The 16,268-nt window shown below is 43.9% G+C and overlaps 1 protein-coding gene across 1 annotated transcript in view; it reads right to left on the bottom strand.

Moving 5' to 3' along the window:
- Positions 1-16,268, bottom strand: part of LOC137432573 (procollagen galactosyltransferase 1) — a 60,789-nt gene that overhangs the window by 27,062 nt on the left and 17,459 nt on the right. The window contains exons 4-5 of the mRNA XM_068124615.2: positions 13,653-13,787; positions 4,856-5,060 (exon numbers count right to left, since the gene is read on the bottom strand). Coding sequence (XP_067980716.2) covers positions 4,856-5,060; positions 13,653-13,787 — 340 coding nt within the window. The remainder of the gene's footprint in view (positions 1-4,855; positions 5,061-13,652; positions 13,788-16,268) is intronic.

Below are 16,268 nucleotides of genomic sequence, written 5' to 3'. Positions count from 1 at the left end.
GCAAAAGAGAGGGTGAAAAGAACAGAGAGAGGGTGAGATAGAGCGGCAGAGCAGGATTTTAGGACCCGTGGACTGATGCCGTCAGGTCCAGTTGCAGAATCAGAGTCGAGGTTAGACAAAAACTCCTCCACCTTGTCAGGAGAGAAGGACACAGAGTCCAGGAGCAGTTGGGTTCGACTGGGAAAGGTGGGAACAGAGAGAGATGGGTTTGGGACTAGAGATTTTGAGGCAAACACAGAGTTGAGGCATTCGGCTTTGTCACGTGCGATGTCAACTGTGTAGCCATTTGAGGTAAGGGAGGGGATGGAGGGGGAACAAACACCAGAAACGGATTTGACCAGACGCCACCAGGATTTGGAGGAAGGAGACAGGTTTGAGAGTTCATTCTTGAGTGTGGAGAGATAGTGCTTCCTGGCACTCCTGAGGGTAGACACACACTTGTTCCGAGCTTGGTGGAAGGAACTGAGATTGCCTTCAGTTGGATTAGCCTTCCAAGAGGCAAAGGCAAGTTGTTTCAGGGCAACTGCCTCACCACAAGATTCAGTGTACCATGGACGGGAGGAAGGGTAAGACAACTGAAGACGAGATGGGATAAATCTGTGCACGAGAGAGAGCAGTTTGCTTTGGAAGAATTCCCAGGAAGAATTGATGTCAGAGGCAGTGGAGATGGGAGACCAATCCAGACGATTGATGGCTGCTTGAAGACCGTCCCAGTCGGCCTGAGTGAAATGCCAGACTCGTCGAGGCTGAGGAGGCTCTCTGAGAATGGCCAGAGAGATGTCCACTTTGACAAGCACATGATCAGAAGAACCGATTGGAGCAGAAGAAGAGCAGCAGACATTAGCAGGGAAGTTTGTCATAACCAAGTCTAGAAGAGAAGATACTCCATTGGCTGAGATCCGGGTCGGGAAATTGACAGATTGTGTCAATCCCAGTGAGTCACAGAAGTCCTTTGCTGAGGTGCCATGACTGGTGAGAGAGGAACCCACACCCAACCAGCTGGCATGATGACAGTTGAAGTCACCACATATGAGGAAGAGAGAGTTGGGATGAGTGGATAGAAGTTGGTCCATGTTGTCAGACAGTGAAATGTAAATGGAGTCATCACTGTTTGGAGGACGGTACAGAACACATATGAACAAAAGGTGGGAGCGGAGAGGAAGCCGTAGCCAGAGGTACTCCTGGGAGTGAGGAGGAGAGAGGGCAGTGCCAGGAGAGTGAGGAAGAGAGTTTTTGATAAAGATAGCCACCCCACCACCAGGACGAGGCTCAGGTCTATCATAGTGGAGGAGGGAGTAACCAGGAAGAGATATTAAGGAATCAGAGATATCTTGAAGGAGGAAAGTCTCTGTTAAGCAGATCAAGTCTGGATTGTCAGAAGCAACCTGTATGGAGAGATCAGTCAGGTTTGAGCGAAGGCCCCGGATGTTTGAGGTCCATACCATTACTGAAGAGAGAGGGGGAGCATCGGGTACAGGACAGGGGAGGGGAGGAGTAGGGTAAGATGAAGGATGAGAGGGGGAGGTAGGGTGAGCAGTTGATAGTGTGTCAGAGATTACAGAAGAGTTCCAAGAAAGGGAAGGATGAGGAGGATGAAAGGTTTGATGGTGAAGGGATGAGGCACAGTGAGGAGTTGTTTGAGGGGGGGCAGAGGAAAGTAGAAGGTTGGGGGGGGGGCAGGTGGAGGTATGAGATAGAAGGGAGACGAAGTGGGGAGGAGGCAGCTTTGAGGAGGAGGGGGGAGGAGGGAGAATTGGAGAGGAATGGTATGGGGGGAGATTTGAATGGGAGGGGTTGGGGGGGAGTTTTGAAGGGGAGGGGCAAGGGGGGAGTTTAGGAGTGTAGGGGCAAGGGGGGGGGGGGTTTGGAGGGGAGGGGCAAGGGGGGAGTTTAGGAGGGGAAGGGCAAAGGGGGAGTTCAGGAGTGTAGGTGCAAGGGGGGGGATTTGGAGGGGAGGGGCAAGAGGGGAGTTTAGAAAGTGGATGATTAATGAAAGACGAACATTGATAACAAATAGGGTTTGTTGTGATTTTCAAGTTAGCAATCCGATTCAGAACGATGGAGGAGGGGTGGAATGAATGTGAATTTAGACCATGTAGTGAGGGAGACGTATAAGAGATTGAATTTCTTTTTTTTGACGTGGAATGAGTTGGAGAGGAAATTGAAAAAAGCCTTTTAAATAGGAAGAAAAACAGCGTGTTGTAATATACCACTGAATAAAACAGTGAAGGGGAAAGTTTAAACATATTTAAATAATATTTAAACAGAACCGTGAACAATCTTATATGCACAAAATACCAACGGGGGGAGGGCCGAGAGGGACCACCACGAGTCACGTGAACAGGGCAAAAGGTGGATGGCAAGGAGATAATGGGGGCGGGGCGAACAGCACACCTGGACAGAAAGTACAGGATGAGACAACAGCACACGTGGAGAAAGGAAAATAAATGTTTTTTTTTTGTTTGTTTGTTTGTTTTTTGTTTTTTTTTTGGGGGGGGGGGGGAATTTAAAACATTAGACAAAGAGTATTATATTCGGGGTAGAAGGGAAAAAACTAAGAGCCAAGCAAAACACGATGTAGGAGGCTTAAGTTAACAAACACCGACGGGGGTACAAGGCCGCACACGCGGAGCAGAACACGATTAATTAATTACGAGTTACAGGAAATTCAAACCAAAACTAACTATAAACAAACAATAACGCATGGACGATAAAATAACGAGTTGAAATTTGCCAAACACACGAATGAAAAAATAACCGCTTTGGATGCCCGGAGAGAACCAAGCCTCAAGGTGGGAAGCTTCAACAACTAGGCCGCGTGGCACGAAATACTCGACTATTTTATACAGGTATGAAAGATTAACACCGATTAATCTTCCGAGGGACACGCAAAAGGTACACACACGTAAGATAAATACAGTTTCGACAAAAATACAAATGTGACAATTACTTAACTTCGAGCGTGCGTGAGGATCGTGGAACAGCTTCGAAAAACCGTGACCGCCCCGACAAGATCTCGCGAGATCTCCAAACTTTCATGAAAGTTTGTAAATACATATATAATATATATGTATATTATATACATATATAATATAATATAATATTATATATATATATATATATATATATATATATATATATATATAGTTGCGGTTTTAGAACCCTCACTTGTAAATAAATAATCACTTGTAAATATGACATTAAAGGTTAAAAGTAGCACCCTTAGTTAGGCCACAGCAACACGTAGGTCACCATAGGAATTCCAGTTATTTCATTATTATGTGTTTAGTTAAGGCTGTGTTTCCAATAGTTGAATCTGCGTTGCGTTAATTAAATAAGAGTAGGTCCCAATTCCGGCCATTTTGCAACCTCCCTCTCCAAGCGACGCCATTACGCGCCTCTGCCAGCAGCGTTCGCTGCCTCGCTGAGCTTCCGCCCAAGCGCCGCCATAAGCCATGCGGTTTAGGGCCGAGAAAAGGGGTGGACCAGCAGGAACAAGGTGTGGCCTGTCAACTAGCCGTCAAAGGCGTGGCCGGTAAGCCCCCACCAGCCAACCAGGGCTGATGTAATATCACCGACGGGCGTGGCTTTGTGAAGCTCGTAGTGATCGCGTGGCGCATGATATAAGCGCGAACGCAAAGCCCTTTTATGGACTGCGCAGAGGATTGTCGTAATTGCATTGTAACGGACTTCTTTCGGAGGACTTACGCGGTGTTGGAGGCGTGCACATTTGCAAAGAACTTGTACGGACTTGTTGGAGGCGCGCGCATTGAAAGGACTTTGAGAGGGAGAGCGTTTGGCACGAACGTACAGTTATTACGTACGAAGCATCCCAGTCCCCCCGCTATATGTAAGGTCCGGTCACGTTCCAACGATACGCAGAGCTGCCTGCCGGGTTTTCGCCCGCTGAACCGGAGCCTGGACCCCATCACTGGATCATCTACCTGGACCTTCCACCCTACTAGCTACAATCCCCGTGTGAGTGTGTATGTTTGTCTGGGGTCATAGGTTAAGACTGTTTTAAGACTGCCCTGTGTGCTGCTTCTTCCTCTTCCTTTCCTGTACATCCTTTTGTTTCCTCTTTCTTTCTGTATATTTGTAAATAAATTACCTTCTTCTTTCTTGGTTTAGAACAAGTCCCTGGTGTTAGGCTAGCGGCTAGGGTGCCAGCTTAGGATCCAAGGATCCTGGGTTTGAATCCCGGTCGATCGCTGAATTAACGCCAGGGGGGTTGACTCAGCCTGTCATCCTTCCGAGGTCGGCAAATTGAGTACCAGTACACTGGTAATTCCCTGTTTATCGTAAAAAGGCGACAAACAGGGTCGGCGGCAGGAAGGGCATCCGGCCGTAAAACATTGCTTCAAAAAGGGGACCAAAAAACAACAACAACCACGGTCCCCGAAAAGGCCAACCCCCGCTTTGCGGGGAAAAATGGCCTCTAAACGGTGGTTTGGTTTTCTTGGTTTCTCCTAAAAAATAATAAAAAATAAAAAAATTAAAAGCACCAGCGTATTCACAGTGTGTACTTACTTTTTCCACATGCAAAATTTGCATTTATGTTTATTTAAATTATACAATGGACTACAAAATGTAAATGTTTCATGATATTTGTTATATTATATCAGCTTTATCTATCAATATTGTTGAAATGAAGATCAAATAGCTGTATGTTGAAATATGTTGAAAAAGTCAAAACTTTACATGGGGTGTACTTACTTTTTCACGTGACTGTATATATGTATAGGCCTGGGCTGTGATGGAGAGGTGGTGGCTGAGTTGAGATTAATTATGGGCATGTTGGTGTTGAAAATGAGTATGCATACTTTGTTTATTTAAAATGAAGAAAGATACACACCAGCATGTTGGCAGGCTGAGGCAAATATGATGATATCATCAAAGGGCTTTTGATAACCATCATGAGGTGGATAGAAGTTTATCCAGTTTGTTGCTTCCCGTCTCAGGTCAATCAGCATTGTCGAGTGAACCATGGGCACAGGGAAACAACCCTGGCGCTCACGCTCTCTGATTGGAAGATAGTTGGTTGAACGCTTGAAGTAACCCTGCATGTCATTCCAATGGTGAAAAGAGGTCTTAAAAACTGCAGAAATGCAATATATGAGGGTGTGTTGAAAAGTAATGCCTCCTATTATTTTTCTCCAAAACAGGTGAAGATATTCGAATAAAACATAGCGTATTTAGTCAAGATGGGAGAGGGCAGCACGACATTGTCAGTCTGGTTAAAGCAGCGTGCAGTTAATGCATTTCTAACAGCAGAGAACGTGCCTCCTATCGATATTCATCGGCGAATGAAAGTTGTGTCCGTCAATGGGTTAGGCGTACTAAAGATATTATGAGTGATGCTGGACAAATCAACTTGCAAGACAAACAGTGTTGCGGGAGACCAATAATGGCAACAGAAACGGCTCACCAACAACATGCCGATGAGCTTATTAAAGAGAACAGGTGCAAATCTCAGCAGACTCTCACTATTCTGCTTAGTATTTCATGTGAGCAGGCTATTGTGGCCACTCTCGGGATACAGGAAGATGTGTGCACTGTGGGTTCCCCGAATGCAGACTGATGCAATGAAGAAGTAGATAGAAGCGTGTGCAGAGCAGATGTTGCACTATGAACGTGAAGGTGACCAGTTCCTGCTCAATATTATGACTGGACATGAGTGCATCGTTATGATACTGAGAGTAAGAGGTCAATGGAGTATTGCTACAAGGGATCACCAGTACCAAAAAAACTCAAGATGCAAGCATCTACCAGGTGAGCGGGAGAATGCATTTGGAATTCATGCCAAACGGTACCATCAATAACTCTGAGCACTGTGCACAAACGCACTGTTTTGTGCATCACACGAGTGCACAAATGACTGAAGCAATTGGTCGCCTCACACCTCGCTCACCTTGACAACATGGAAACCTCGGCCTTCAAGATCATTGGAATCTCCTGTGATGAAGAGGAGTCTAAGGGCCTGGCACTTTCCCATTGCAGGCTGGTCAGTGGTCTCTGTGGCTTCTTCCGCCTCCTTTCTGGTCTTACACCCTCTACCTGTTCTGTGTTATGTTCCCCTTCACCCACCAAACACCCCACGTTTCTGCAACACAGGGTGCACACAGTCCACCATCAACGCCCTTCTGGTAAAACTCCCAAAACCCAGAACCACTGCTCACCTCCACTCTTTTTCTTTTTCCCCCACCTTCCTTTTTCCCCCACCTTCCTCTTTCCTCCACCTTCCTCTTTCCTCCACCTTCTTCGCCTTGTTTTTTCCCACCACCTTTTGTTTCTCTTTTTTCCAACCTGTGGAACCAACTTCCAGATTCTCTTAAATCTCATTCTCCCCTCAAGAGCTTCAAGACAGCTGTTCATCACCATCTCACATCACCCCCAATCCAAAAGCATTTTCCACCCCCATTGACTCCCCCCTCCCCCATCCCAAGCCCACCTCAGCCCAAATTTCCAGTTTTTTCTTCCTGAGAGTTTGTTTGCTGTGTATCAATCTTGCCCACCTCCTGCCAACCAGTACCCCTCAAGCCCTCATTCTTACCCGAATCCCTTGTTTGTCTGTCTTTGTCTATTTTGTCTCTCGGCCCTGCTGTTGGTTTTTTCCCCTTCTCTTTCTGCTGTTCCTTGTGTTCTGTTGCATCCTGCCATACAGCCCTGGACATGGCTCAGTCAGATTTTCATCTCTGCCCCAAACCTAAGGAACACCTTCGTGGAGAACATTTTTCTTCCGATGATTATGTCAAGGCCGCTATGAAGCGCTGGTTAAGTCGGCAGGCCACACAGTAAGTACTATCGTGACGGCATCACAAACTACTTGAACGTTGGTAGAAATGTGTGGACCACAATGGTGATGATGTTGAGAAATAAATATGCACCAAGGTGGAATAAAGATTGACGTTAGTATCTGTCTTTGCTTCATTTGAATATGTGTACCTGTTTTGGAGAAAACTTATAGGAGGCATTACTTCTCAACACGATACAAAATGAAACATTGACAAAGAAATATAAAAACCAAGGGTTAAATAGTTAGCATAATTGCTATTCCAATAATGATGTGATAAAATTAAACCAAAAAACATTTGGCTTTTAAAAATAAGTTTTTTTGTTTGTTTTTTTTATTGTTTTTTTTTATACAAGATCGAGGCTCGTGAAAGAGCTAACATTAATCACAAAAAAAACAACAACAAACGGACACATAAAACATATAATAAGGGGAGCGGTGGACAAGATGGGGAGAGAGCGGGAAGCACACAAACACAGCATTTGAGAGCGGGGACATCGGGAGATCTGTGGGAGGGAGAGGGCTTGGGGGGAGGAGGCATGGGAAGGAGGGGGGGGGGGTGGGAGAAGTATAAAACTCATGGACACTGCAATGACTTCCAGGAAAGAAGTTGGTATTTCAAAAATAGCGGTTTATTTTTCAAAAATTTAAAAAAAATTTAAATTAAAAAATTATCAAAAAAAATATATAAAAAATTGGTATTCCCGAAGTTTCAAAGCCTTATTTGATGCATGGTAAAATGACATAAAACACCTGGATACACATGCTTCTTAATGTTTGATAAAAGTAGCGCAATTAAAGTTAGGCAGGAAGGGTGGACGAGGAGATGATCTATTGTCACATTTATTGTTGCTGTTTCCAGTGTTGCACATCGTTAACAGAGCCAATTCGAGTTACACGCATGTTCAAGTTAGCATCTTCCCATTTTGATACGTTGATTGAATTTAAATTAGTATCGATTTACGTAATTGGCTGCAAGAGAGCTATAGTCAGGGCCCTTAGGGATATTTTAGGGCCGTTTGGTTCAAATTCTTCCAAAAGCACCAAATTTGGCCCAGATGTTGCCCATGCCATACTCTTTCGATTTTTGACGGGCGCCCCCCCCCCCCCCCCCGGGGGCCTCATATTGGCGAAATACTAAATGGCCGCCACCCGGATTAGAGGAAAATCAGTTAAATAACCAAAAGGGTTGGAATCATGTATGATGCCACTTTTCAGGGGTTTTCGAGGTCGAGGAATCCAATTATGATGTTATTTTGATGATTCGAGGTCAAGGTCAACCCTCAAGGTCATCTTAAAGGTCATTTTTGAGTCAAACATGTCGGTTTTTGAGTTTTTTGTCAAGATTTACGCGAGGTTCACCATTTTATGTTTCTGGGTTGGGTAATCGAACTCTGACCTTATTTTTGACAATTAGAGGAAATATTTACATGTCTATTTCCTAATTTTCAGGCATATGCAGTTCATCAGTCTAATTACAAAGGTACGGATTTTGATGTTTTATGAACTGTATGCCATATCCTTGTGTTTAATTTTTGTGCGATCATGATCCGGGTTCATGTATACATGATTGTATACGTCATAAATATGACGTCATAGGTCATGTGACCTGGCGGCCATATTGGATTTTATGAAAACCTTAAAAATGGATCCCTGCCTTCATTTTTCGATCGATTCATTTTGAACTTTGACCACTTATAGTACGCCATGTGATTGGATGCATATCCTAATTATGACGTCATAGGTCAGGTGACATGGCGGGATGGACCGGTATGGTCCCCGGATCATACCGCCCTTGGCGCCCGTCAAAAATCGAAAGAGTATGGCATGGGCAACATCTGCGCCAAATTTGATGCTTTTGGAAGAATTTGAACCAAAATATCCCTAATAGTGTCGCAGCATAGCAAACCTGTTGTGCATTTTGTGATACAAGCACCAAATTTGGCACAAATGTACATTAATATGTTGCGAACATTTTCAGATATTGGGCCACTTGAAATTCCGTAATTTGTTTTTTCAAATTTTTTCAAATTTCGTAATTTCAAATTTTTCGGGTGACACCGTCACAATTTCGGTCTTCGAGGCCGGCCGATATAGTGGGGTGGCTTAGCCCAAATATTCAAAAGAATTGTGCATTTTGTGATACAAGCACCAAATTTGGCACAAATGTACATTAATATGTTGCGAACATTGTGTGGTCAGCAATGAAGACGAGAGTCTGAATTACATGTATGCAAAAGACCTTGTGAACCAGTGAAGCAAATACACGGGTAAGCATGAATTAAATCTAGGGCATGATATAATTTCCATGATGTTTACCTCTACACTCAATGGTGGAAGGAGGTAATGTTTTGATCCCAGCTTGTCTGTATGTCTGTTAGTCCACAAAATTCCAGACAAAGCTTGTAGTAGTGGTAGTTGTAGTGGTAGTGGTGATAACAGAAATTGTTATATAGAACTGAACTTATATTATTATTATATGCAGAAAATAACTTCATTTCTATATGCCCTGCAGTGGACAGGTTAATTGGTTTATGCACTGAAGGGGTCACCCTGGTGTGCACTGCTGTGTTCTGCCTCACTGAGTTGTTCAGGTATGATGTACTCAGCACAAGCTTCCGGTCGGCCCAGAGGTGGGGGTGCGGGGCCTGTCACGGAACGTCAAAACAAACGGCCTGCCGGGGCCGCCCAAAAGTCGGGCGTGAGGGGCGCGTCCACTAATGGAACGCCTCTCGCTTCCCAGATCGAGGGCCACGTGGTCAGGAGAACCTCGTCCCTTCCGGTCACACTTTGCCTATCGGCCGGCCTCGAAGACCGAAATTGTGACGGTGTCACCCGAAAAATTTGAAAAAAAAAATTTGAAAAAATTTGAAAAAAAAAATTACGGAATTTCAAGTGGCCCAATATCTGAAAATGTTCGCAACATATTAATGTACATTTGTGCCAAATTTGGTGCTTGTTTCACAAAATGCACAATTCTTTTGAATATTTGGGCTAAGCCGCCCCACTATAAGGGCCCTGCCTACTAGCGAAAAATTGAACACTCTGATTGGTAGTTTTTTCATGCAATGCAATGTGATTTTCTGCATTTTGCCAGTCTATAGAGCAAGTACAGAGAAAAAACTTGTTGGTACATTGTATATTTGGATCCCAATACTTGAGCAAGTCTTGGGGATGTAAACCTCGTGGTCTCAATTCGTTGGCGTTGTCGACCTCGTTATCATTTCCTATTAGCATGTTTTTTTCACTTGAGCTTCCCACTTGAAATCAAAATCATTTTGAATGTAAACTCCGAAGAACTTCCGTGGATACATTATTGAGGTCATGATTGAATCCGATAGGGCTGGTGATATTTCAATATTATTGGCTCAATAAGGTATTTTAAAAATATTGTCAACGCGATAATACATTTTAAAAACTGTCGATATATCGTTAGATTCGATAATGGAGAAAGTTGTGTGCGGTATCATAAACTGAAGATTTTGAGATGTATTTTCATTTATTTTAGTAAGAATATCCATATGAAGGACTAATTTACAGACTTGGCATTTAATATGGAATATTTTTTTTGTGGGGGTGAACTTACTTTTCAAGATGACTTAGAACCAAAAGTTCATTGGAATTATGTTGAAATTATTCTAGATTTTGTTAATGTGACCTTTAAAGGAAACAAAAACCACATTTGACATTTCGAAGCAAATAAATTGATCCTTGAAAGTGATGTAAACTGATATTGAACTCAATTCATGGACAGTACTGTGTTAAACTTCTGTACGTTTTCCAGAAGTATCTCTTTATTTTGCACATTAGCCAAAAATTTTTTTAACAAAAACAAAAGTTAAATTACGACTGGGATTACGGACAGTAAAATTACAGTTCAGTACTTCGTGTAACCCCCACGGGCATTCAGGAGAGCACGTACACGTTGAGGCATGCTGTTCACGAGATTTGCCAAGGTTTGGACAGGAATCGCTTGCCATGCAGTTACAATAGCCTGCTGCAATTCACGCACAGAGGCAGGCTGCTGGTCCAAGTTGTCGATTTGACGCGTTAATTCTGCCCACAAGTTCTCTATCGGATTCATATCCGGGGACATGGCAGGCCACTCCATATGCTCTACACCACGGTCAGCAAGAAAGTGTTGGATCATGCGAGCACGATGAGGCCGTGCATTGTCATCTTGGAAGACAAAGTTTCCTCGAAAGGCTGCATGAACAAATTGAAGCAATGTTTCTTCCAGAATGGCCCTGTGCTTGAACTGGTTCAGGTTTTCATTCAGAACAACCAGGTCAGTTTTGCCCCCTGCATGAAAAGCAGCCCAAACGGTCACCCCACCACCTCCAGCTTGGACTCTTGGCACTATACAATCTTCGTTGTAGGCTTCATGCACTTGTCTGCACACTCGGACGCGGCCATATTGACGATAGACCAGAAATCTAGACTTGTCACTGAAGATTACGTGATTCCAGTGTCCTGGCTGCCATTGACGGTGCTCTCTGGCCCACTGCAATCGGCGCTGGCTGTGTTGTCTGGTCAGGCGTGGCTTTCTCGGGGGACGCTTGGCACGATAGCCTGCTTGAACCAGTCGTTGGTTGACTAGCCTTCCGGATACAGGCACATTTGTCAGTTGCTGCCACTCAGCCCTAAGCCGATTAGCTGACTTGGTACGGCCATTGCGGACTAACCGGTGCAGCTGGCGATCATCCCTCCTTGTGGTTCTGCGGGGACGTCCTGACCTCGGTATTGGAGTAGGGACACCCCTCTGAGCATTTCGTTTCAGGATCTTTGACACCTGACCTTGAGTGATGCCACACTGCCGAGCAATAGCACGCTGTTTCATGCCGGAATTTCGTAAAGCCACCACTAAATGACAAACAGCATTGTCGAGTTGACGGACCATCTCCAGGGGAAGCGGCAATAACTTTTGTAGATGTGCAGCAGTTGTTTTCCACTAATACAGAACGCAACAACCCTTATATACCCGATTGTGAAGCCAATCGTCAAATGTACCTGTCCGTACATTTTGTCACGCCACCTGTGATATAATCCTGTTATTGACTTCTTGCTGCGACAGACAATCAGTGACATGGTTCTTTTAACAAAGAAATCACCGAAGCGTAAAAGAAACTCACCAGATTGATATACCGAGTTCAGAAAGTAAACCCAAGTCAAGAAAAAAAAAATTTCCATATTAAATGCCAAGTCTGTATATTTGCAACACCACAATTCGCTTCAAGATATTCGCAACACTTTCATGCGAATGGTGAAAAACCCCATCTCAGTTGCCAGTTATCCTGCCTCATCTTCAGGGTCTTCTGTTGAGGATCATATGCACGTGCTTGAGGAGGAGGAGGACTATTTGGAATTGGCACCAGTACAGTCACCGCATCTGGACTCTGACTTAGACAGGCCCCGTGCAGGATGGCGAGAAACAAACACAAACACAAAAACACACACACACACACGCACACACAAAAACACACACAAAAACACACACACAAAAACACACACACAAAAACACACACACACCTTCTGAAACCCACATATGGAGATAACAAACCAACAACACAACATGAGCCAAATGCACCCACTGAGCTTGGGGGTAGTGCCGTCGCTTCCTGAGGCACTCTGGGTACAAGCGAGGTAAAAACAATGGCATCACCATTCTCACCACACTCAGCGGGGCATTTTCTAAGGAGAAATTTCCTCTTCCCCATGGATGCCAACCTATGGGGATTGTCTGTGCTCTTATCCTTTTATTTACTGAACGTCAAGCAAGGAAGCAGCAAGTACCATTTTTAAAGTATTTTGTATGGTTCAGCTGTGGTGTGCACAGCTGACCTCCCAAACTCAGAGTGGAGTCTCTAACCATTACATCACCGAGTCTGGTCAACATGGTGCCATAGCTAGAAGGTAAACACCTTGCTCCGAAGGATATTTAGTTGGACATTGTTTCAGGGATGGAAGGTACGTTGGAAGTAAAGTCAAATCAAGAGGGTCTAGATCAGAAGCAAAAGAAATAAAATAATCATTGATAGTGTAACTCGCGATCGTCAAATCATCCTCCATGTCTACTAAAGGCACAGATATATGCCAAGACGATGGTACATTTCAGACGCTGAACACGCATGAAATAATACTCTTGTTTTAGCTTTCACTGTACTTGATTTGACTTTGCTTCTGAATCCTTTTCAATTCTGGATATATCCAAGGTGAAATGTTACATGGCATTTGTGGATCAATTACTTCATTTTGGGGGTCATCCAAACTTAGTCACATGCCATCAACTTCCCTTTGCGAATTGGAAGATACGTTTCAAAAGCAGAATACAGTGTTTGGTTTGAAACATTTGCATTGTGAATTGGCATCGGCATTGCTTACTTCCTTTTTTTGTATACTAAGTCGAGGCTCATCGAGAAGCTGGAACACAGAACGGATCAGAATGTAACAGAACAAAAGGAACAGGAGAAAGAGAGGAGGGGAAACAACCAACAGCAGGCTTGAGGGACAGAATAGAGGGAGACTCGGACAATTAATGGGTGCGGGGAGGAATAAGGAGATCAGGAAGGACACACAGGGTGGACAGAACAATGTGGGATCTTTGTACAATTAAAAAGGAAACAAAACAAAAGCGATTAAATAATGGTAACTTGTAAGTCAGCTGACTTCTGGTACATCTCTGTTAAGCATTGATTTTGTTGAGCATTCTTTTCGTTTTGTGGATTTTGTTTTAAGGAGGTGTAGATAATTTACATTATCAACTTCACAAAAAGATGAATCAAACATGACCTCCATATCTCCCCAGCTGATACTCCTGGCTTGACTCTGTATTACACCTGCCCACAAACAAAAAGCGTACCTCTTTTGTCATGGCACTCCAGTAGTTGGAATATGCCATCCGTGAGTCCAGCATCGGCGATACTAACGTTTTGTTCTGTTTGATGAGGAAACGAAGTGTCTGATGATTCACGATAAGGTTGTCCGTGTCAACAAACTGGTGTGAAGGGAAAAATTGAGGACAAATGAGGAAAACAAAACATCATTGATATATATATATATATATATGCCATGAAACCCCGATATTCGCGGATTCGACATTCGTGGACCCCTGCGTATTCGCAGTTTATAAAATAACACCTGCTTCTACTTTTGTGGCCCCTGCACTTCAGCTATTCATGGTTTTTGCGGATACATAAACGATCTCCCACCAGCTGCGCATAAAGCAGCTCTACATGTGCATAAACCACCTCCAGCCACGCATAAACCATCCCCCAACACCAACCCCCACCACCTTCCCCCACAAACAATGGACCATCCCCCATAAACATTGGTCACACTACCTACCCTTCCTGCATCTACCCACAGCTACTTATGCGTCACATGTCCTGGGTCTCATTCTTCCTTCTCGTCCCGCTGCCTTGACCTGCTGTGATTCCTCGCACTTCGTGGACTTTTTGCACTCATTGTTGGATCATGGATCCTAAGCACAAGAGTAGTGCAGGAGATGCATCTGCTCCCAAGAGGCAGAAAAAAGGTCATGAGCCAGAGCCAGAAAGTGAAGCCAGCTATCGAAAGGTAAGAGTGCAGCCTCTGTGGGCAGGCATTATGGCGTGAATAAGTTGACTGTCCGTTACATTTTTTTAAAATGAAAAGGCGATTCGCGAAAGTGTCGCGACTAGCGCAGTACCCAACAACAAGGTGGTTACCCAGGTCAGGAATGTCCATATAGAAAAAAATAGAGAAGGCATGGAATATGTGGTTAGAGGACAATGCTTTGAAAAACGTGCCTTTATGTGGACCTCTGTGTGATTCGTGAAAAGGCAAAGCGTATGTACTATTGTCGGGCTGGTACGGATGGTGCTGTACACACAAGAAATGTGGGTATGAGTGATGCACTTCGTGATGCGGGTATGAGTGGCCCCAGTCCCGTCTGAGCTCGCAGGGGATGGTTTGACCACTTCAAGAAGCGCTATGCTCTCCACAATGTGAAGCTCACAGGTGAGCGTGCCTCAGCGAACCACGAGGCAGCTGGAACTTTCCCCACTCAACTTAAACAGCTCATCAAGGAGAAGGGGGATGTACCAGAGCAGGTATTCAATGCAGATGAAACTGGCCTGTTTTGGAAAAATATTCCCACGAAAACCTTCATCTCGAAGCGAGAGAGGACAGCTTTGGGGTTCAAGGCTGCAAAGGACCAGGTACCTCTTCTCCTCTGCACCAACGTCAAAGGGGACTGCATGGTATTTTTTGCTCCAGCCCCTCCACCTAAACACCATCAACGCCCTCACCTGCATCCCCTTTGGTGCACGACTCATCAGCACCCTCACCTGCAGCCTCTTCAGATAAGTTTACTGAATTCGAACTCATCATCGTCGTCGTCATCATCACATAAAAAGTTACGTCTCTTATCACCATTTATTCATAATTTGTTTGTTTCTTTCATTTATTCATATCAAAGTTATATCATAATCAGTTATTCACCATCTCTGATCTTTCTCCATCCAAAACCTTGATCATTTCTACCCCCGCTAATACACCCCAAACCCACCTCCTTCAAATTCCGTTTTCTTTCCTGAAAGTCCTTGAAGTGTCAATCTTGTTTATCCCATGTACATCACCCCAGCCCTCTCCTGATGTCCCTGTTCTCTACTGTTGTTGTGCTTCCTTCTCCCCCCATCCCCTCTTGTCTCCCGCTCCCTTTATTATATGTTCTATGTGTTAACTCTTACACAAGCCTCGACTTAGTATACAAAAAAAAGTTACATCTTGTCTGAAATAAAAATTGGAAACAGTACCTGCTGTTGTTCCTTTTTTGGTAAACATTTTTAATGAAACTGTAATCATGTACATACATTCGTGTTTGTAACATTTAAATAAACATATGTCACCCACAGGGTGAACCGTATCTTGCCAAAATGTGAAAATTCCGTTTTTTCGTCATGACGTCATCAAATGACGTCATAGCGTCAAACTGTTTACAGATCTGGGAAGCACTCATCAAGGGCATTCATATGAGGTATTACTCGATATGGTACCTACGATTTCAAAATTTGACCTTGGGGTCAATAATTTTCGACCTCCAGCGCTAACCATGAAGGTCAAGGCCGATCGCCACCAAAAACTAATCAGCTGAGCGCCGGACCATATACTAGATTCCCATGAAGTTTGGAGACGATCCGATCAAAGTTACTCAAAAAATAAGGGTTTCGTTGACCTCCATGATTGACCGCAAAGTGACCTTGACCTTTGACCTTGACCTTCAAAATTTTGTGTGCTGAAGGGTATCTCTATAGGACTCTGATATGCGAAGTTACAGGAGTTTCCAATAATAACTGTGGTCTACAGAGTGATCTAAACGTGAAAAAAAAATGATTAACCACAAACAAAAAAACAAAAAAACAAAAAAACAAACAAACAAACATACAAGCTGACTAATACATCTTGCAAAAACTTCGTTTTGGCAAGATAAAAAATT

This window comes from Myxine glutinosa, chromosome 8, assembly GCF_964187855.1.
Source record: "Myxine glutinosa chromosome 8, kmMyxGlut1.1, whole genome shotgun sequence".
Taxonomy (NCBI): domain Eukaryota; kingdom Metazoa; phylum Chordata; class Myxini; order Myxiniformes; family Myxinidae; genus Myxine; species Myxine glutinosa.
The sequence above is the reverse complement of the archived record's forward strand: the minus strand, read 5'-3'. Positions and strand labels throughout refer to the sequence as shown.